At 40.5% G+C, this 23083-nt stretch overlaps 2 protein-coding genes across 3 annotated transcripts; one reads left to right on the top strand and one right to left on the bottom strand.

Annotated features, from left to right (window-relative positions):
• The first annotated feature begins 421 nt into the window (after positions 1-421).
• rnf34a (ring finger protein 34a) lies at positions 422-8379 on the top strand. Its single transcript, XM_073466886.1, has 7 exons — positions 422-593; positions 1211-1429; positions 2471-2857; positions 3547-3609; positions 4291-4492; positions 4666-4695; positions 5586-8379. Exons 1-7 carry the CDS (start codon positions 588-590, stop codon positions 5771-5773), a joined length of 1095 nt encoding a protein of 364 aa, XP_073322987.1. The 5' UTR covers positions 422-587; the 3' UTR covers positions 5774-8379.
• Positions 8380-10101: 1722 nt separating this feature from the next.
• kdm2ba (lysine (K)-specific demethylase 2Ba) lies at positions 10102-22411 on the bottom strand. Of its 2 annotated transcripts, none has more exons than XM_073466862.1 (10): positions 22306-22411; positions 16962-17198; positions 16735-16878; positions 15800-15886; positions 15128-15415; positions 14208-15025; positions 13890-14053; positions 13638-13799; positions 13308-13526; positions 10102-11356 (listed from the first exon to the last, which is right to left on the bottom strand). In XM_073466862.1, exons 1-10 carry the CDS (start codon positions 22357-22359, stop codon positions 11175-11177), a joined length of 2355 nt encoding a protein of 784 aa, XP_073322963.1. In that variant the 5' UTR covers positions 22360-22411; the 3' UTR covers positions 10102-11174. The 2 variants fall into 2 exon arrangements, with proteins under 2 accessions (XP_073322963.1, XP_073322964.1); XM_073466863.1 differs by having other exon boundaries at positions 15128-15406.
• Between the last annotated feature and the right edge of the window lie 672 nt (positions 22412-23083).

Genomic DNA, 23083 nt, shown 5'->3' with positions numbered 1-23083 from the left:
AGCATGTTTTTATCCATTGGGCTGATTATTATTATACAATGTTTTATTATTTGGATTTTTAGGCTATATTTTCGAGTGTCCAACTTAAGTATATTTCTACAACTTCTCACCCCCAACACAAAGGTCTTAATGCTTGAAACAATTTCACTGCAGTTCTGTTTGAGAATAGCAAGCCTAAACAAGCCTGTTTGTTTTTTATTTAAATCAAATTTTAATACTAATTCAATAAATACTTGAATCAATTTGCAAATCCTGTTTACGTTTCTAATTTTCGAATTTAAATACATAACATAAAATTCACAGAAATATGTCTCACTGGTGGAAGTCATGCTGGAGGTCGACTACACTCAATTCTACATATGACCTGCAGGGGGCAGCAATGAGATGTAGCTGCGTGCAGGCTGAAGCAGCGTCAAAGCGAAGAAGCAGCAGCAGCAGCAGCGGCAGCATCAGTCCTCGGGGCTCGATCGTTCCTCTCATCACAGCAAGAAGACGCATTCAGGCAGTTCAGCTAAATAAGTGACTCTCCATATTGCAATGGTTACACCGTCAGTCTGGATTTTCTCAATAGACAAGCAGGAGCTGCAATGAAGGTGCAGTTTTCTTTTCATAACTCCGCTCCAGTTTTAGCTCTGCTTAGACTATCGCTGGCAGCAGCTAGCTAACGTTAGCTAATGTCGCCGTATTATAAAGGGGAGCTGACGTTATGTTAACTAGCCTGTGCTAGCTAACGTCAAAACGGTCGGACAGGTATCTGACAGCTGTCACTGAACATCGACTTGACGGTAATGTTAAACATGAATTATGTAGGTGAATTTGTTTGAAATTGGTGTAGTTATTTTCTTCTTTGTTGCAAAGTCAGATAGTTATCAAACATGTTATTAGCATGTAGCACAGGTAGCTTAAATGTCTGCTTGTGTTCTGCTTGTGTTGTTTTGACAGTTCTAGCTGCTTCCACTTCCTGTCCGCACAGTGTGAGCTTTATTGTGTAAAACTAACGCTGTAGGCTTTTAGTCATCGCATCTATAAAAAGCACCCATATGTGGCTTCTGTACAATCAGTGAGACTGTCTCTGTGGTAACCATTTACGTAAATGAGGCTGATGGAAATGCACTCATTCATATTTCATATAGCTGAAGTATCATTAGTAACATCAACGAGATAAATGGGAACAGGAAGCACTAAAGTGAAGGTGTTTTGTGCCTGTCAGGCAGGGGCCTCGTCCATGTGGGCTTCATGCTGTGGTCTGCTGAATGAAGTCATGGGTACCGGGGCCGTCAGAGGCCAGCAGCCAGGGTTTGGGGCCGGTGCTGGACCCTTCAGATTTGCCCCCAGTGCGGGATACTCCACGTACCCGCCCACCAGCTCAGGGAGCCCCGGTCTTGTATGCAAGGCCTGCGGTCAGGCCTTCTCGGTCTTCAGGAGGAAGGTAGGTATCTGGAGGTTCTGTGTGATGCCAGTACATGTTAATTGGTCTACTGACTTAATGAGATGGAAAAAAAGGTGTGTGTGTGTGTGTGTATGTGTGTGTGTTCAGAAGCAAAGGGGGATATTAGATGAATATTTTAGGCAGAATCACTAATTATTGGCTACATTGGAAATGAGTCTCCATATTTTTTAATGTTGTCTGGTCAATGGACTTAAGATTAATAGTGAAATCAATGAAGTCACTAAATTCCCACACACACCTTTCACCTTTGCATTGATACATTTAAATACAAAGGTTGACGTTTCATTGAACAGTGTGTGTTGAAATTTACTCCTTTTTGCTGAAATTTGATCTTTTGGGTGATTCCATTTCCTGCACCAAAAAAAAGGATAAAAGCAAGTGGTGGGCGTGTTGCCTTCGTCTCAAATTGTATGTCTGACCTCTGTTTTCTAAAGAGCTGAAACATAACTTTGCTGCATGAAGGGAATTAAAGGCTGAAGTTAATTTGATTTATACCCAGAGGCTACTAATACAACACTGCTGTTCTAGCTGATTGCAGAGACAGATGGACGACATACTTGCTCTGTAATATCATCTTCAGAGTCCTCATGTTCATGTATGGCTCAGGGTCTCATTCTCTCTGAACCCTGTGCTCCACTTGCTCACCGTGCCAGTTGAATCCCACCTCTTGCATTTATTACTGTTTGATGTTTGTCACTTAGAAGAAATGAGCTGCTTCCTGTCTCTGTGCCTGGAGAGGCAGAGCAGATGTGAGTGATGTGAAAAATGCAGGAAAGCATTGATATACTACAGTCATTTGTTAAATATTGTCACTTGGCTTTTCCTGTTCTTCATCTTTTTTATGTTTAAATTTAACTTTTAACTTTGAAAAAAAAACCAAGAACATTTGGCAACATCTTCATGTTAAATGCAACATTGTTTTAGGGGGAGTTTTGGCAGTAACACATGATAGATGCTGTTCATAAATCTCAAATTGCCTCATTTCCACCATCTTGTTTTTTTTTCACTCTCTTTGTGCAGTATATATGCTGCGACTGCAAGAAGAGCTTCTGCTCTCTGTGCTCCGTGCTTCAGGAGAATCTGCGCATTTGTGCCACATGTCATTTGCTGAAGGCGACGTCTTTTCAGCGGCCGCGGCTCATGCGCCTACGAGTCAGGGACCTGCGTCAGTACTTGCTACTCCGTAACATCCCCACAGATACCTGCAGGGAAAAGGAAGACCTAGTGGACTTGGTGCTCTGTCACCAAGGCATTGAAGAAGAGGACGACCCCGACACGGCCAGCCTTCGCTCGCGTTCCCTGTATACGCCGACCCCTTCTACCACGCAGTCCGCCTCAGAGCTCTCTACTTTCGTTGCCTCTCAGGAGGAGCCACTCAGCAGGAGTGATAGCTCTGATACCAACCAGGTCAGGACCGGCTCTGAACCATTAATTATTTTCATTAACACTAAGCATCAACCATATCCTTGTGGAGGCACAACTGGCATCTAAGTTTTAAAATTGAAATGATTAATTTGACAAGTGTAAGTTTGGATTTTTAGTCATGCTGGCCTGCAGTCACAAAGCTTGCATCTCTGAAGAGTCCTCATAGGTGTTTTTCCACAGGTCTTTAGGTTATTTGTGCAAATCTTACATCATGTCATCACTTCAGGCTGTTCAGACTATTTGTTGAGCTACTACAAACGAGTCCATGGGAACCACTCGACATGTCACCAAAGACAAATATAGAAACAAAGTGATGAAAAGAGGTTTCATCCTTTCATCCTGGTTTTACTACAATTTGTATGCCAGCTAAAAAGAAATCAATCAGGATTTTTAGAAAGCAGAGAAGCAAAAAGTAAAAAGAGAATGAGAAACACCATAACTGACACTGCAAAACGAGCTCTGCTCCAAGCAGCCAGGATCCACTATAAATACTTGTACTTGGCCTGCTTAGGGAGCTGTAAGCTTTTCTATGAATGGAAGGCAGAAGACATTGTTGTTCCTGAGGTATGGATGGCCTGTCTGAGAGTGTCTAATCCTAATCCTCAGTTATCTGGCCTGTTCCTCGCATGTAGTGCACACTCATGTTTGTTATTGCTGCTTTTGTGTTGCAGGATATAGGTGATGCCACGTCTGTGTCTCTCCTCAACCTGGACGCCAGTGAACACACTCCTGAGGTGACTTACGACTGATCAAACTTAATTTTGCAATCATTCGTATGTGAAGTATTGACAAATGCATTGCAGTTCTATTGCTAAATGTTGTTACTGGAGTATAAGTGGAAATACTTGATGACACAGCTTTATATAAGATTTAGTGGTGCAACTTTTGGAGTGCAGGGAAAGCAATATAAGGGTTGAAAATTAGATGCAAATGTTAAGAATATGAAACAATGAAACTCTATTTATTGGCCAGAGACTCAGCTACTTATTCTGATTAAACCAGAAGGTAGAAACAGTTTTCTCCTGTGTTGCAAAAAATTGCAGCATCTTGCAGATTGCAGCACTCAATATACTTCAGGTTTATTTCAACAAATGCCTTTTGTTCAAGGCAGTAATAAAGCCCTTTATGATGCTCAATATGAAAAGAAATAATAGATATTTAATTTTAAGAAGTATCCTGTTGGTTCAACCCACATAGAATTCTGACAAATATCAGCTGTTTTTTAACCTATCCTTCATGCTGACTACTTACATTTTTAATGATTCTGAGTGCAATTTTTGTCACTGTGTGTCATGTGTTACCCTGTTTTGCACGAGGCTGTAATAAAATATTAAGGTAGTTCAAACAGTTTGTCACAGGAATCTCAACCTCAATATCATTTCATCTCTAATGTCTCTCTTCCTGCTCCTTTTTAGGTCAGTCCTCTGACGCGACGTCGGGCCAGAGCATCTCTCTCAGACATCTCCAGCTTGAGGGACATCGAGGGCCTGTCTGTCAGGCAGCTGAAGGAGATCCTGGCTCGGAACTTTGTCAACTATTCAGGGTGCTGTGAGAAGTGGGAGCTGGTGGAGCGCGTCAGCAGACTGTACAGAGAGAAGGAGGGGAACAGGAAGTCATGTGGGTATCAACTTTGTGACTAAATATTGTACTCTACTTTGCTGTTGGCTATGAAATGTCTTAATTAATTAGATTTGCTATAGAATGTCTCTATGAACACAGAGTATGGGCCGTATTCTAATATGGCTTGCTTTAGTAAGTTGCTATAGTAACTTTGATTTCTTTTCTTGCAGTGGAAAATGTGAGCAGTACTGTAACCACAGGTAAGCTGTCACTCGTCTCTGTGCACACTGTCCTAGATGTTGCTGTTGGATACCACATCCTGTTTTTAACTATAGAAACCTGATATCTCTGCTTCTTCTGACAATATTATATACTGTCGGCAATAATAATAATAATAATAATAATGATAAGCAGGGTCATTCAAATGAGTTATCTCATTCTGACTCGTGCTGAAATATCTCTTGCTTGCTTTACTCCTCCCCCACTAAAGTGGTGGCCTTCCCTCCTTCCCCTCCTATCTGCAACGGTGCCATCGGAGGTAAGGATTATAGATTCCCCTCGCCATTGTTGCTGTGGTCACACACACCATCTGTGACTCGCCTCACCATCGTACGAACAATGTCTCCACCGCATCTGTGTTCACTGTGAACCCATTCTCATTTGTTCTGCCAGTTTCCTCTCATATATGTGGTCTTCCATGTAGAATGTCATTTAATGTGAGGGTCTGTTTCATTGAGGATGAGAATTAATGTTCATTTGTTTTGCTCAGGAACAGAAATGTATTTCAGTTTCACTTGTCATGCTCGAGGAGCATTGATCCACCATGATGATCAATCTCCCTCAGTCATCTATTCATGTGTTCAATGTGTGAAGCTATTTATACAGAGACCTGCAGTACGTTAGGTGTGTGTATTCACTCTCTCACCAGCTCGCTTCCAGAGATAAAGACTGTGTGGTTGTCATAGTAACATCTTGACACACAGCCATAACCGGCGTTGACATTTTTGAGGAGATTGTGAGCATGACTTTACCAAGATAAGGCACACTGGATAGGATGAAGTCTTTCATGAAGCTGCCCCCTTTTCCCTCCTCAGTGCATGATTCTTTTTTTTAACATTCCCAGTCACCTCTCCGTGTCATTGTCTTGCAGATGTTGAGAAGGGTCCGCTGACGATCCACGACGACAACCTCTGCAGGATCTGCATGGATGCTATGATCGACTGCGTTCTCCTGGAGTGCGGTCACATGGTTACCTGCACCAAGTGCGGCAAGAGGATGAACGAGTGCCCGATCTGCAGGCAGTACGTCGTGAGGGCCGTGCATGTCTTCAAGTCCTAATGCACCACTGCAACACCGCCGCACCTGCCTGCTTCAGATCAGCAGCAGCTCAGACTGAGACTGTACCTTAAATCAACCATGCAGCTCACAACCTTTGAATCCCCAAAAGACTTATTTTGTGGATGTTCCATGTTTGTATTACCTAATTTCTCACTTTATTTGCACATTGAAATATTACGAGAAATGTGTTTTTCTTAAGACTTTGACTCCAGTTTCACCAGTGGGCAGAGCGTAGGATCATACCCTCCTATGAGTCATTCCTCAAGTAAACATATCTCTAATCTGTGTTCATTCCGAAGTGTTTTACTTTTCTTACAGATTTTCAAAGCAAAGAATGTGTGGCACTCAGCCACGAGCAGTCTCGTCAAACACAACTCAACACCCTCAGATCTGCCTATAAACTGTAGCTGGCGCTCAGCACTGCTGAGTGTTCTTAAGAGCACCTCTCTTTACAACTGCTGCAAGTGACTACATATCTTAGTAACACAGAGGACAGACACACACTGAACCCCACCACAGGAGAGAGGGGGTGAGTGAACTAGGTGCCAAATAATGGGTCATGCCCTGATGCTTCTCACCCGTTTTCTCCCCTCGACTGTGTTGGCCCAGTGCGTGTCTGTTGATTCTTCAGCACGTTTTATCAGAAAGCACTTTGTTCACACTGTGTTAATGCACCACTACTCACAATCCACTGCAAACTATGACATGAAATGGTGGCTGAGGTAGCATGTATACTAATTCTTGAATTCTTGTCTTAACCTAAGCTTGACTGATGAAGTTTTGAAGGCCACTTACTTTGTTAAAGGTATACCATGCAGGATTTTCCTAAAAAAATCGAACAATATATAGACTCATACAAAAATAAGCCCTATCAATCCTCACTAATGACCCTCTGCCTGTATTTTTTTATTTTCTAATTATTTGGCTGTGGCATAAGCAATTCTGGAAAGAGGTAGTGGATTGTTTAGTCTCATTCCCAAGTCATCAAATACCAGTGCTTTTGACTTGTTTAGACCAAGTGGACAGTATGCTCTCTTAACCTGCCAGATGTTTGTGAACAGACTGTTTCAACTGATCTAACCACTGAACCAGTAACCCCATTATCCCCAGACTCCCCTACAAATCATTTAATTTTAAGCATTGTTGAGTGAGGAGAAACTTTATAAGGTTTATGAAACACTGTCTACCACAAATTCAAAACTGTTTGGGCCCTCTTGTTAAGTTGGCAGATGTTATACATTAAGTTCTTTCTTTGTGTACGTGTTTATTCACATATAGTGCAGGGAAGTGAGATCAGATCACAAGTGGTCACTCAAAACTAATGTTATGCCAGGTGTGAACTGACGGACTTAATGGTGTTAACTTTTGGTCGGATGCCTCGGAACAAGCAGGTCTGAATTCCCTCTTTGTATTGGTGGCGTTTAATTAAATGACCTGATATTGGCCTCAATAATCGACTCCAGAATCGGTTACTGCACCTTTTTTGAATGGTGTGTTTACAAATGGCAACTGACAAATCCTGCATATTATGCCTTTAAGGTCAGTGGAAAAAGTGAATTACAAACAATTGAGCTTGTGTGTTTTTCTTGTCAAGTTAAACTTGGTGTTATTTAGCCCACAAACGAGCAGAAGCTCTGCTGTTGTGCTTTGAAAATATTGGTGGTTGAAATTGGTGATTTATGATGAAGTCGATGCATTATCAATTTTCTTATATTGCATTATTTTGTTATAGAGGCGCTTATTGTAATGAATTACAAATTTAAATGTTCATACAAAGTCTACCATTACAGCAATAGTCAACCTCCGCGGTCACCTCTGTCCCGTCTCAGCACTTTAGTGGAGACTAAAGACAAAAATTGGTGCTAACTCATCAAACCATCTTCCCTGATTTCCAGCTGAACTGTGGATGTGAAACTCTGAATGTCTTTATTTTTGTTGTTGTGTATTGTTGGGAGTGAAATGAAGTGTCTTAATGCATTTTAGTTGATTTTCTCATGTAGGAGAAATGTATTGAACTAACTATTCAAAGATATAGCGATGAGTTTACTGACATATGTGATATAGAAAGTATATAGAAATAATGACTTGCTAATGTACATTTGCATATATTGATCCATATGAGATGTATATATCTATATTTTTTTCCCATTTGATTTAAATAGTGTAATATGGGATTACTGAAATGTCCCTGGGATTGGGTTTACTATTACAGAGTTACGTTTTCCTGTGATTTAAAACGTGTTTAAAATGTGTTTAATGAGCATAGTTTTGCCTGAACTATTTGTCCCTCTTTAACCAGAGCATGACAACAACCTGTATAGTTATGTTTCTTTTCTACCCATAAAGCTCAATTTCCCTGGTTTTCTTTCGCTCCAGCCCTGCTCATTTAGAAGTATCCAGCTCTGTACTGTCCCCACACAAAATCAACATTGCTGCTATTACAGAAAAGATGTCCCCCACAATCACGAGCAGTAGAAGAGCAGGTTGCACTTTTTCTTTAGAGAGGGTGAACTTGTGTGCAAGATTTGGTCTTTGTATTTGGGAATGTTGAACTTTTTATTTTGGTAATTAAAGATTTTAATTAAAGTCTGTTTTTGTATACTCATGCATCACATGTTGTGTCCCTGCATTATCTTGGAAAAAGAAATAAGTAGAGCTGAGATGGTCAGTTGAGTTATTGAGCAGCTCAAAATAATCTACAACTATGATAACTGAGTTTAAGTTACTTTTAAGGCAAAGACCACAAACATTCACTGGTTTCAGCTTGTCAGGTTGCAGGATTTCTGTTTGGCTTCACATCAGGCCCTTTTCACAGCAGACATTTGGACGTATCAAAGCAGGAAAAGCACAGGTGGAATAAATAACACTAATGATGACCGCATTCCATTTAGGTGAGCCAGCTCCAGTGCTCAGGTTTTGTGCATGCTCACTCGCTGACATGACTTAAGTTGACACTTAATGGAAAGGTTGACCATTGTTAATGTTATGTACAACAGTGTTTTTCTTGCTTTGACGGGTCAAAATGTCTGCCGTGAAAAGGGCATCTATGGGCATTTTTTCCACGAGGAAACTATTAACAAAGGTGCAAGTACAATGGAAATGTAATTTCTGCTGCTCAGTTCTTTATCAAGACAGAAAACATTTGCAGAGTGCTGTGGCGGTACTGGCAGGAGAAAGCCTACAAACCACCTCAAAATATAAACATTATACATTTATATTTAAGGGGAGTGCCAAAGGCCACAAATACTTAGATAATATGCCTCTTTGGGAGATAATCATAAGATGCCTTATCAGGGAATAATGAAATAATGCCTCCTCAACTCGGTTGTACAATGCTCACAATTTCTCTCAACTAAAAAAGAATGAGGGCCCAAACAGATCAGAGTTTCTGGCTGATAATCTATTTGGATGAGGTGTGTCAGGACAGAATCAGACTGACCTGGGTGCCATTCTTCACCACAGGGCGGTGTCGCACCCTGATTGGCTATGAGAGGAATGCCCCAAGCTGCTTTCACTCACTAAATAGGAGCCGGTCTCCACACCCTGCAACAGGTGATTTGAATCCACTGCAGTCAGTACAGAGGGATTTTGAAATTCAGCCAACAAGAAAAGATTGTGTCCACATAATGGGACTGCTACACCATTAAATAACCATCATTGGTGATGAAAATCTATCTGACGTGACTCAAGCACAAATGTTCAGGGACGAGGTGTAAAATGTTATATTTCACGTCAAGTTTAGTCTCGTTCACCGACTTCCCACTCCTGGAAGTAGCTACGGGTGACCAAGTGAAACACACCGTTACCATGAGTAAACTTGTGGATGTCTTTGGGTTTAAACATTGTTTTGAAACATTTGGGATAATGTTAGTAAACAATGCAATAAAATAACATATATAAGAAAAGATCTCATCATTTTTTTTAACATTTTCATGCAGAATTCTTACACATTGTATCTTTAATTCCTGACAACTGCTTCACTGTATTTGTGAATGACAAAGAATTTGAAATATCAACCTCACAGTGGCACAACAGGGAAAATCAGTGGATCCATTCTCTATGGGCCACGATTAATGTCTGAACAAAACAATCATTGTCGTTGTTATATTTAACTCAGGAGGAAAAGTGGGCTGACTGACATTGATAATGCTGCTAGCATGGCTATAATTCACTTCCATGTGCGCCCTGAGTTAATACTGTGTGATGAGGTGTAACAAAAAGACAAAATTGGGGACCACGACTACATCTGACATGTACTTCAAAGAACAAACCAACCTGTTTAATTGTTTCCTTTCCATGACAATACGTCAATGAAAACACGACTCAGCGATGGTACAAATGAAATTCTTTTAATGCATATTAGCACTTAGTTTTTGAATTTACAAATATAAACATTATCACATTCACCTGAGGTGATCGATTACAGCACAACACACCCCCAAATACACACAACACCTACTGTATGGAGTTATTATTTAAACATATTATGCAAATGAGTTATTTGCAAAAGTCATTCACTGTGTTCGTTATTTGAACCTGTATGCAGCACCAGATGTGTGAGGCTGACTGCATCATATTAAGTGTCAAGCGAGTCGTCAGTCGCACATCTGCAATGACTGTCAACTTCCTGCCACTGGAGTTTGTGTGTTAAACCACACAAAATAACTGGATGCAGCAACAGGCTCAAACAACCCATGATAAATTATTTGCAAGCTCTGAGACATCAATGTCAAGTTACTGAATAAATGAATAAATACAAACTGTAATAAAAAACAAAAATCAATAAGTTACTGTTGAAATGTTGGCGAAAACCCCGTCGAACACAACATTCAACAAATCATAAGAGTATGAAGGTAAGGGAAAACATGATGGCGTAACAGGAAACTATTTGTGTCATTCTTGAGATACATTCTAAATATTCAGGAAGTACTTCTGATCATTTAGTCGGATATTTATTACTGTACATATTTTTTTTTGCCTGAAACTAGAGTTATATTCATGTCAAATACAGGTTTTGGCACATAGAGGACACTGTTGCATGAAGGCAAAATGAGGAAGGAGACAATGTTCAGTTGACACGCCACACGCGGTGACATTTAGCTCCTGAGACACTGTAAACTCATGAAATGATGCTTGTATAAAAATACTGTGTTTTCAGATATTTAAAGAATAAAAATAAACAACCCAACAGCCAATTACAAGCACGTCTTTATAAAAGTACAATCTGAACACAATTACATGCATGATATGTCCTGTTTTTATTTGTCCAGTGAATGATCTGCATCCGTCCATTTGTTTACTGTGACACTGATTGAAAGACTTATAACAGGACCAGTTTAAAAAGAAAAAGTTCCATTAAGTGCAAAGAGAGTCTGTTAAATGTTGTCTGTCCTGTTAGGAACTAGCTTGACTTCTGAAGCAGTTTTTCCTCTTTCAGTCTGAACGGTACGCTCACAGACATCTCTGCGATGAACCGCTCGCAGGCCGTCTTCGTCACCTGCTTACAGAAGCGAAGGTCGATCTGACAGATGCTTCCACAGCGCTTGAAAAAGTTTAGGGAATGGTCTGTGACCCGGTTACAAACTGGGGGAAAACAGAGAGAACAAAAATCTTTCACAGATTTGATATTTAAAAAGGGAAGTGCATAGAGAATTCACAGAAATTTAATTTCCTCCTCTTGTCTTGATGCATAACCACAAGAAATGTACGAGATCCCTGGGAAAAAGAACATTTCAGAAGATAAATGGTTGCACATCTGGAGAACAAATCAGTCATATTTGGAGAGAAGTCATTAGATTCTTTATTACACTAAAAGCTTAATTATTATTATTTTTATTTAAAAGTTGTAAGGTTTGGAGGAAATGTTCATATGGATATTTGCTGAATGTCAGACAGAACCTCCAACGCAAAATGAATGGCTGAAAGTTGTGAATTAAATAAATTATAACAGTTAACTCATAGTGGAGAGTAAGTAGTAGTAAGAGCTTAAGAGGAACAATGTCGAGAGAAATAAGAGAAATGGGAGAAATTTACGACGTTTACATTAACAGGAATATAAAGATTAGAGTATGTCACAGGAATAAATAGGTTTTGTGGGGACGGGACAATCCACATCTTATCATTTATGTTCTTGTGTGTGTGTGTGATTTTTCTGTAATGGAAATTAACAAAAATTAAAGTACTGAAAAAAAAAAAGAAAAAGTCTCACAGTTCGTGTAGATTTTGCAAGTTGGATGCTAATTATGTAGCAAACATCTAACTCTGTCCTCTGGGGTCTGCTGAAACCGGCTCCAGTGGGCAGACTCAATTCATTTACAACCTATTTACAATGACACACCTTTAACAACAATGCATTCAAGAGAGGTTGCATGATATATAGATATGTAAAATTTCTCCTCCTTATGCCACAAGTGTTAAAATAAGTTATTTCTTGGATCATTCACCATCACTCAAATTATTAAAAAGAGCTGTGACACACCTAGTTTGCATTCATGTACAAATACTCCATCCACTTTCTCTATAACCTGGTAATGAACAGATGGGATGTGTGTTCGTGGATAACTCCGCTTATAATATCTGTATCAAGTAGTGTCCAGTATGACTAAATAGGCACTGCCTTCAAATAGTTAATTAGTTACCTGTGGCAGCAATTTAAGCTCAGTCTGTGAAACAGCAAAAGCCATTCAGACAGAAAACGCTATGACATGTCACATTGGGAAAGCACAGCAGGATGGCACAATTCAATTATAAGTGTTTAAAGGGTCCTGTAACCTCGCATGCTGGGTCATGGTCACCTCTAATGGTTTAGTTGGACATAACAAACTCACTGTTAATGTTTCTTATCAGTGATTTTGACACACACAGCAAGGCAATTTTAAAAAAAGAAGAAGAAAAAAGTGTGATATTTAATGTTTACACACTCTGCTGTCACTCCGTTAGCCAAGTAAAGAAAAGTGGTACCTCGTCATGATGATATACCCTTGTTACATTTATCTTTTAATAAAAATCTGATGCACTCAGTGTTTTTCCAATTTTTTCTTGAAATATTGAAAAAGGTATTAAATATAGATAGTATAAGTATTTTACCAAACTAAGAAATTCCAGTATTATAACAACACTATTTTTTACTTTTACAGTCAAATTGTCTGAAAAAGGTGTATTTTGTGCAACCCTTTCTTTTTATGCTACATGTTAATTAAGATACATGTAGTGCTTTGTGGCTTTTTCAAATTGTTAATGTTCACAAATTTGAGGACAAAAACACATAACATTCGTTTGACCCAGGCACCTCCCCAACCTTTTGTTCTCTTTTAATACACCTACTTGACTTTTATTCTGTTCTACTCATTATGTGTTCCAGACTGCCTGGATTACTAAGGACTTAATGCACACTACCTGGCCTTTTTTAAAACTACATGGCATCTGGCTCCTTGGACAAATAAATCTGGATCCCTGAAAAACTGACTTTCAGTTCTAGCCACTCAGCCGCCCCAGTGTATTTCTACACTGCTGTTCCTCTGGTCCCAGTTCTCACCTGACAGGTTGATTTCTGTGAGTGAGTCCCTGGTTGTGGTCCCTGCTGCTGTCAGCAGGTTGACTGACTGGTCGTTGATATGGTTGCAGTAGCTCAGGTCCAGATTGGACAGCAGAGGCATCTGCCGACTGATGAGACGTAAAGACGTGTCAGTGATGTCAAGCCCTGCCAGTCGCAGGTCCTCCACGTTTCGCAACTTGCAGCGGTTATCCAGTTGACCTGTCAGTGGAGAACATCACAGATCAGCTTTTGTATTTTGTCAATAGCAACACACAAGGCATCACAGTGCATTGGGGTGGTCTGCGTCCAAAAGCTGTGACAATGATTTACCTGGTCTGTTGTCTGTAGGAGGAGAGAGAAGGTCTCTCATCTGTGCGTCTTTGAGTCCCTCCACCCACTGGACATCCAGTGTGCGCAGCAGAGGGCAGCTGGAGGTGCAGAGTGCAGATACAGCAGCCCAAGAACACCCCGATAACTTTAACACTCGCAGACCTGAAAGACAAAGCAGCATTTTAAAATACTGACACAGACTAAGTGAAACTAAACTTGTCAGTAGATCAAGAATCGGTCATAGTCATGTACCTGGCAATCTGTTAATAAGCCAGCTTAATTGTTTCTTGGAAATGTTGGTCCAACTGAGGTCCAGGGTAACTGGCTGTCGGCGGATAATCCCGCTTAGCATGAGTGGGCTGATGGAGGTGCAGCGGTTCAGATCGATCTTTGTCCATAGTCTCTTATCACAACACCTGGATGTCAGAAAGAAAGATTTGTGTTGCATGTTACACTTAAAAGATTTGTGCAATTTGTGCAGTAACATTTGAGTTTTCTTCCCATGCAGAATCTGTGATGTTGAACATAAAAATGTAAACATGCCATTTTAAGTGTACGCTGTGCATTTACCATCTGTTCCACGTCTTGCACACTCTCATGCAGACACACAGCTCCTGGTGTGTGAGATAGCCAAAGACCTTCATCCAGACCTCGCGCTGTATGACGTGTGTTTTGCCATCTTTGAGAGGCAGTCTGTCAGGAGGCGGGCTTATCGGAGGGGGCCGGATGACGTGTCGCTCCATTTGGACACACTTGGGTGGGGAGTGTGGGGGCACCGGCCGGTTGGTTGGAGTGCTCCTGTTGAAGCCCAGTGGAGTGATCTGACTCGGGTAGAAGTGGCGCAGCTCCCAGGGGGTCCCGTTCATCTCTTTGGTCTTGAGGTGGGGCCTCTGGTCCGCGAGTTCACTGCCGTTGCGGAACAACCTCTTGGGTTCCTCGTTTTCTGTTTCTGGCTCCACCTTGAGTGGTTGGCGGTTCTCGTTGGCCGGGCAGTCGTCTGTCTTCTGGATTTCCTGGTTCAGTGCTTTGCTCAGCTCTCGGCTCAGCTCTCTATTAGGTAAACGTCGCTTACGGCGAGCTTTTGGACGTGGACCTTTTTCTTGAGTCTCACTTCCGCCCTCGCTGCTGGGGCCGGCCTGCGGAGAGCTGCAGAGAGACTGATCACTGTCACCAACAGGAGTTTTAATGAAGGGATTCAAAAGTTCGGTCTTAGAGTCCTTGTCATCCCCGTCTTCTTCAGCGTCTCCAAAACGCCCTTTCCTCTCTAGAGCACTCCGGAAGTGAGGCTCCCTTCCTTCTTCATTATGCTCCTCGTATGCATCTTCATCGTCCTCTTCTGTTTTGATTTGGTGCAGAAGTTTGGAAAAATAAGGATCATCTGACCGTTCCTGCAAGAACAAATAGTATGAGAGTTACTTCTATTACTTTGTTCTGGTAAAAGAGGAATCACACCCAAACACTTGCATCTAAAATGTGTGAATGATATACACCTTCTTTCTCACACCAAGATCCTCATCATCATCATCATCAAACAGCTTCCTCTTCTTCCTCAGTTTGTCCTCAGGCCTGGGCCGGGGCAGGTTGCAGGGGGAGAGCAGTGGTGGCTGTCGGTGCAGAGACTCCTCTGGTCTGTACCTGGGTGTCTCCTCTCTGTCCGGCCTCCTCTTGGCTGCAGAAGAAGCGTCCCCCTCCTCCTTCACAGGCTTCTGTTCCCTCAGCAGAGAGCCAGGGAGGTTGGAGGCATACTTGAACCCTGGACCCCTTTTTTGCTTCAATACCAGAGGGGACAAAAGGTGCGAGACAACTTTATACCTTTAGCCTATCACACAAGGGTAAACCAACTGCGCTACAAGGCTCCATAAACTCCTCTCTTTGACCAAAACACAACACACAGTGTACCAGTGGTTTCCTGCTTCTCCTACAGACAGTCACATGTGAATGACTTTCACAAATGAGGAAAGCATAAACAGGAAGTGGCAAGCTGATCAAAACACATTAACTGAAAACACTTAGTGCAATACAGAATTTAAGAAAGTGAATTTGGTTATCTATGAGTAACAGAAAATCTAAGAAATCTTTCGCAATAATTGTGATAACACTTCCAACACACTCTTAGCTGTTACATAATCTAAACCCTGTGACTCACACATATTTGTACTCACTTTTCCACTTTTCCCAGCGTGGTTGCATTTGGGACATTCCCAGCAGTTAGGGAGTTCATCGTTCACCACTCCTGAGGCATCGCTCACCTGATAAACCAACGAGAAAAATGAGCCGCACTTTGACGAGAACAACAAGCTTTACTAGAGTCAGATGTACAATTTGTTTAACACAAACAAGACAAGGGAAGTGAAAGTGACTGTTGTGACGTGTACTTGTTGGGCAGGTCAGCGCAGTTTAACCTCAGCTGTTAACATGCAGAGTCTTGCTTCATGCATTAAATAGAAAAGGGAAGTAGAGTTTAGAACTCCTACTCGAGGAGCTTAAATACACTTCTGAATAGCTGCGACGTCTAACTTGTTGTGTTATGTATAAAACTGAAACAACTAGATATAATACCTTGTTGTTGCCAGCTGCAAAACAACTAGACAAGGCTTGTCTGAAAAACTGGTTTGACCAAGCGTGTGCTGGCAACGACCTGCTGTGTTTCTGACATAAAAATTACAAACAGGGTGTGTGCTGCTTTACATTTGTTTTGCCTTTACCTCACAAAATGCTTTTAGCACTGCAACTACTAAGGTTTACTCTCTCGCATCCTTCTCAGGCTATAAGTGAAGTTTTTGGTCGTTCGGCAAATGCTTTTAATTAGTGATCCCTGTTTTATTGAGCATGTGGTGGGAGTAAAATCCCAAAACATGATGGTGTCACACTTGAGCCATAAAAACTCCACATGTAAGAGCGATGAGTGTGTTACATAAACAACCCCAATTCCACATCAAATTACCTTCAGTGACTACAGTAACAATGTCTGAGTCACTCACATCATGTTAAGATGTCCTGGGATTCCTGGCACACTACTTTAACAGAAATGAATCACTGAGTGTATGACTCGACTAAGGTGGAGCTGTTTGACTGTTCCCAGCCTGGCCCTCTGTACCTTGAGACAGTTGGGGTGGACGATCTCATTGCAGATGGAGCACTCCATCAGCATGAAGTTGAACTTGTCCTCCTCCTCCTCCAGTGTGTCCTCTTTCCCTGCCTCTTTACACACCACACACACCGCCGTGTGGGGCAGGACCGGCTGCACGGATTTAGAACAAAATATCAAGAACATGCAGGCATCTTTATGTAAAAAACACATATTCCAATGTATAAGTAACTCACCGCTATACACTGTCTCATAATGCATGACTGCTTCATGCGCCCCGGCCCTCCAAACTTCTTCATGTCCTTGCAGAAGTGACACTCTCCACACTCGGTCCGGAGGCACGCCTCACACTTTCTGCAGCGTGTCCTTCTCCGCCTGGCTCCGGATGAGCTGCGGTTGGACGGCAGCTTAACAGGCGCCGGCGTCGCTGCCGCTGTCCCCATCTTGGGCTTTGGCCGGTTGGCCGCACGCTGCTGGAAGGCAAACAGTGAGAGTCAGTGACACAGTCACAGTCAAGACTCTGTCAGTGGAGGGTTTCAAATTTATACCTGGAAACAACAGACGTGTCAGCCATTTTGACATGGGTCTTTAAGCAAGATAATGGGTGAAACTGAAACTGTATATTAGTCAGCTCATCTGTATTTAGCTGCTGAAGCAGCGCATCAGGACAGACATTAAAAGTATGCCTGACATGTTGCATCAACACTGGAGGTGACACAATTCAAAATTCAAAATCAAAAGATTAGCATTTGATTGAAATCAAAAGCAGGATCGGCAATTCTTGAAATATTCTATTTTTTCTCTCCACTGTTGCACGTCTGTCGCTTGTAAAAAACAACAATTGCAATGTGTGCGTGTGCTGCTACACACACAAAAATTCTCCCTTCATTCTTATTATTCTATTTTTTTTATTTGACCATACAGCCCTAGTGAGGTACATTCCCAAATAAGAAGTAAAATTTGCAAATGTAATGACACTTGTCATGACATGACACCAAAGATCTGTTCAAATCAAGACTTGATAGTCTAATAATGGTGTGGCTGTCAGTGGCACAGTGCTGATTTTTTTTATTGAAAACATAATCGCATTGTGACCTTGAAATTTAAAGTCAAATTGAACTGTGGATTCTGAGAATCATGACATCCCAAATTAACACAATATGCTGATGATTGTATTTGTTTGTTTTAGTCATAATGTATACAACCCTTTCAGAATGTCTAGTTGTAATTATTTTCTAACTTTCTGTGTGATTATTTGTTGTGATGATTAAAACAAAAGGGACACTTTCAATAATCTACCTGCTAGAAAAAGAAAATTCAAGACCAAACATGTTTTCTATGTTTAAGATTTATTTACATCTCATTTAGCAAATAGCGACACATGGAAAAAAACACTAATAAAAAATTGTTTCAAGACATCTGCACTAAGCATTTTTGTAACAGTTTAATAACAAGTTAGCTATTGGACACCTGACATATGCTGTTAGTCTTTAAGTGAAACACATGATATTTGTAGGGTGCCAACAAATGATTACTTTCACTATCTATTGATCTGTTAGTTGAATTTATTCATCTAACAGAGTTTTTGACCAAATAAGCGCAAAATCTTGGCAGAAGTTACCAGATCGAAACCACACATTTATATAATCAAAGTGAAACCTGCTCCACAGCTCTGACTTCCCTGGTGATTAACATACTGTACATGTAATCTCCGTGACTCATGGGAGTAAATGAAAGAGAAGCTAACCTGCTGATTAAGCTCATTTTACAGATTTGTGAGGGAAAAGAAATTCTCACAATTTTTTTTAGTCTCTTCCCTGTTGCCATGGCAGAACTGTAAACCGCCATGAAAATAAAACAAATCATAAGACAGACCATTATCAAATCACAGACCATTACAGCGATTCTTGTTCTAGCAGGAGAGGTTACCTTGGCAACACGATTGCCTTGCTGGTGGCAACTGTTTGAATAAAGGACTGCAAGAGAGACGGATAAAAATAAGCTCACAGGAGGAGGTGATGATTTAGTGTAAGGCTGTGAGCACTTTTCTGATGTGACTTATTCTCAATCCATCACTGATTTACTGCATGGCATCTCAGCCTATATTGCTTTCATTCCTAGATAATAATGCTAGAGAGGTCTGGACAGGTCAAACAGGTAAAACTAGTTGAAAATAAAAACAAAACATTGCAGGCTAACGATAACTACTGGTTCTGGAATCGTGTACACACCTAGAAAAAGAAGAGAAACCGGTTCTGGGCCTGTTGACTAGAGCTTGACTAATGATTATTTTCATTATTGATTAATCTGCTTAATATTGTCAAGATTAATTGTTTAGTCTAGTTTAGATATTCAGATTGATTTTAGGGAGCAAACATGTGGTTGCTTATATGGTTATCAAACACAGACAGGATAATTCACAGTTAAACAATAAACTTTGTTGACAACAGTGCACTGAAACATTAAACTTCCGTACATTTTTAAATTACTCATTACATTATGTTCTGTAAAGAAATATAAAGTTTTAATATTGGCACGTCGATAATATCCGACAACTGATAAATCGATTGGGTTCTATATAAAATGTCAAAAAACTTTGAAAACTGCTCATCATAATTTCCCAGAGCCCAAAGTGATGTCTTCAAATTTGCTTTTGTCCAACCAACAGTCCAAAACCCAGAGATTCTTCATTCACTATTATAAATGACAAAGTAAAGCAGGAAACATTTTCATGGAAGAAGCTGGAACCAACAAATGTTTCATATTTTCCCTCGAAAAATGACTGTAATGATTAATCGATTAGCACAACAGTTGGACTTATCATTGGAGGTCTACTGGTGACTGACTGATTCAGGTGAAGTTTTGTAGTTCACAAAACATTTCTGGAGCTTCACACTAAGACAGCTTTGCAGCATCTTTGATCCCAAACTGATTAGTAAAGATGTTATTCAAACCACTTATCAAGCCCATATCTTCACTTTAGCTTCCAAACTTTAATGCACACCCCATCTGAAGTGGGTGCACAAGTTCAACAGCATATCGAGGGTGTAAATAACATATTTTCAAATCAATTTGGGCTCTGGGTCTTCTGGAGATTGGATTACATTGGATTACCTGTATGGAGCCATTTTGTGTCATTGTTGTGCCATCATGTTATTTTCTGGTGTTTTTATAACATTTTAAAACAACAGCCCATCTACTTCAGTTGTTTAGGAGAATGCTGCAACGCTTTTTTGCTGTGAAGCTTCAGGAATGTTTCGTGGACTAAGAAACTTCACCCGACTTTCCATCAGCAAGAGGGCAAGTAAATAATGAATTAATTTTCATTTTTGGGTGAACTGTTCCTTTAATGTTGTCCTGATTATAATTTCCCCTTAGGGTGAACTTGGAAGGATATATTTTCTTTAAAGCTGTATGTTATTCCAGCACAAGTGGTTGTTTGTTGCTTGCCGTTACTGATGGAGCATTTAGCCGTGATGGGGAATAAGCCATCTGACAGCTTTTCATAAATCCAAATGACGGCCGTGGAAATTTGGGAGGGGTACATCAAAGGAAGGGCTGCTGCTGCTGCAGGGTGGTTGTGACTGTCACAACATCACACACTGTTTTTTAATTTCAGTCGCCTCATTATTTTCCTGACCTTGTCTGACACAGCCGTTTTTCTAAAGATAATATTTAAAGTCTGGTTTGCAGAGTCTCAAAGTCAAAGTTATTTAAAGTGTCAATGCAAAGTTTTGACCATAACTTAACATTTCGTCCATTCCCTGAACATCTTGTATCAAGTTTCATTGTCAGATACTGATACACAGTACAACATATAGTGAAATTTTTGGATGCTCAGCTCCATAAGGGACCTCTACCTTGCTATTTTACACTGATTACAATAACAGCATTCTTACAAAGTTTTTAATGTTTTTAAACGCTTAATTTAAACTGTTATTTCAGAAATATTCCTTGAGAAATGCTTGATTTTCAACGAATCTGGCGCTTCATCAACACAGTCGCTCTCATGTGAACTCTAATCTTCTGAAATGAAATGATGTCTCCTAATGTGTCAAAATAAGCAAGCATTAATTATCATTATCAAAACATAAAAGTAATGTTAATTTAAACAGCTGGTAGAAAAAAAAAATCAAATATCATGATATGAGACATATATTGTCTTAGATTTTTTCTATATATATATATATATATATATATATACATACACACATACATACATACATACATACATATATATACATATATACATCCATATAGCTTGAAAAGTTCTTAAACTGTAAGAACCCTGGTATAGTAGCTTAAAAGCTCCTCCAGCCAGTGATCAACAAAGAAGCTATCAGCTGGTCTGTCTTAACTGTAACTCTGTCTAGTAATATGTCAGGAATTTGGGATTGGTTCCTGAGGCCTGTGAACAAAAACATGGCCCATATTCTCAGCGTGTTCTTCTGACTCAGCCTCAGCGTGGACTTCAGTGGGAGGAAGTCACAAGGCAGATAATTCGCTGCTCATGTACAGTACAAATGTTCACATCGAAGTGAGTTACTGTCTTCAACAACGTGTCACAACACTCTCTGATGAACCATTAGCGGGTATAAACATTGTGTAAACACAAAGCGCTGGCTCTTATGTCAGCATGTCTCAGATTTCTCCTGCGTTGTACGGGCCAAGGGTCTAAAGGAGACTTGTGCAACATTTCATAAGCCCCATGAGAAAACATTCACAAATCAAAACTTTGTCCTCAGGAACTTCATAAGACAATATACTGAGTGTGACATCTGGCCTAAAGCACCAGTATTTTCTTGTTTCTCATTCTGGTGCAGAACAACTTAACCAAATACTCTTAAAATGTCATTTCTCTAGGAGTTTAAAGGGGTCACTGGACCCCAGTTTGGCAACAACTGGACTCCCAAACAACTGAAGGAGAGCAACTTCATTGTTCCCTCTCCCCATCCCCCTCCTCCTCGGTCCCTGCCTAAACAACATATTGCCTAAAGTCTTCTTAAAGGCAGAGTGGTGAGGATCAAGTATAGGAAGTGAGAGGAAATTAATCACAAGGGAAGCATTTTCTAAGAGGAAATGTGGGAGGTCAGTGAACATGTTGTGAATCACAGTATTTGCTGGTATAAAGTTGGCTAATTCAAGAGGAATACTGAGGTTCTGTTCGCAGCTAAAAATGTGTAACATTACAAGATGAATCTGTTGTGTATTAAGAGATGGACAGTACAAAGTGGGTCAGTTGTGGCTAACATAATAGATGGTGTCCAAGGTGGAGAGGACACGGTGTGTTGGGACGGTCAGGTTATCAATTCTGATAAGCAGCCCGAGTCTATGTAACTCTGTGTACAGTACATTTGGTTAATTATTCATCCATATAACACAGTTAACTGTAAAAGAAGGTTTAAATGACACATTTCTCATTTCAAGTCGTCCAGACACAGAGAAGAAGAGCGGGTGAAAGCTTAACCTGAAGAAGAAAAACACCATTCCGCTCACAAAAGGCTTTCTGTCAAACACTACACTTTGTAAAAACACACAAGCATACAGGGATGTTACATAATGAAATATAAGAGCTCTGACCTGCTCAGACTCTGAATCATATTCCTCATCGTCTCCGCTCAATGACAAGGCCATGGCTCCTCTCTCTCATCGTTCGTGAACACCAGAGAAAACTAACATGGCTGAACAAGCCTCCAGCTCAGCTCACCAGCCCCCTCCTCTTCCACATCACACCAACACAGGCAGCTGCTAGCTAGGCCGTATTCACGAACCACGGAAGGCTCGTAAAAACAAACTTTCTGTGCACCCACATTCAGATTAGTGAATGATAGTCGAGAAAAACGAAGAAGACAGCAAACAAAAGATATTCTCGTGTTTTGAATGTATAAAAGTAAGAAAATGGTAAAGTGAGGAGGAAGGGAAAGCAAATGTAAAAAAAACTTGGCGCTGAGAGAGCATTGAATTACGTGGAATCTGTTATCAACGGGTGACTTGAACGCAGCATCGATGCTAACCGGAAATGAAGATAAGTAGCTAACACAAGAATATTCTCTCCTACACACATCCGTCTTTGCTTCTGCTTGTTTTTGTGGCATGTGTGACTCATTGAGTGACGGCACGGATTAAATTATTAATTATTAATTTCATTTATTTAACATCTTAATCCGAACGTATTAATAAATTACTAATGGTTTTATACTACCGCGACACACTGTTAAATTAGTTTATTTAAGAATGTTTTTTAACAGGGTTTATTCATAATTTTCGACATGTTAGCTTAATGGCCGAACAGTGAAATTATTTTTGACTGGCTAAATCAGTCACCTGACCTCATTCCACGTGAGCAGGTGTTTCCAGA

Source organism: Pagrus major, chromosome 5 (assembly GCF_040436345.1).
Source record: "Pagrus major chromosome 5, Pma_NU_1.0".
In the NCBI taxonomy this organism is placed as follows: Eukaryota; Metazoa; Chordata; class Actinopteri; order Spariformes; family Sparidae; genus Pagrus; species Pagrus major.
Note: the sequence above shows the minus strand (reverse complement) of the source record. Positions and strands in the feature narration are given on the sequence as shown.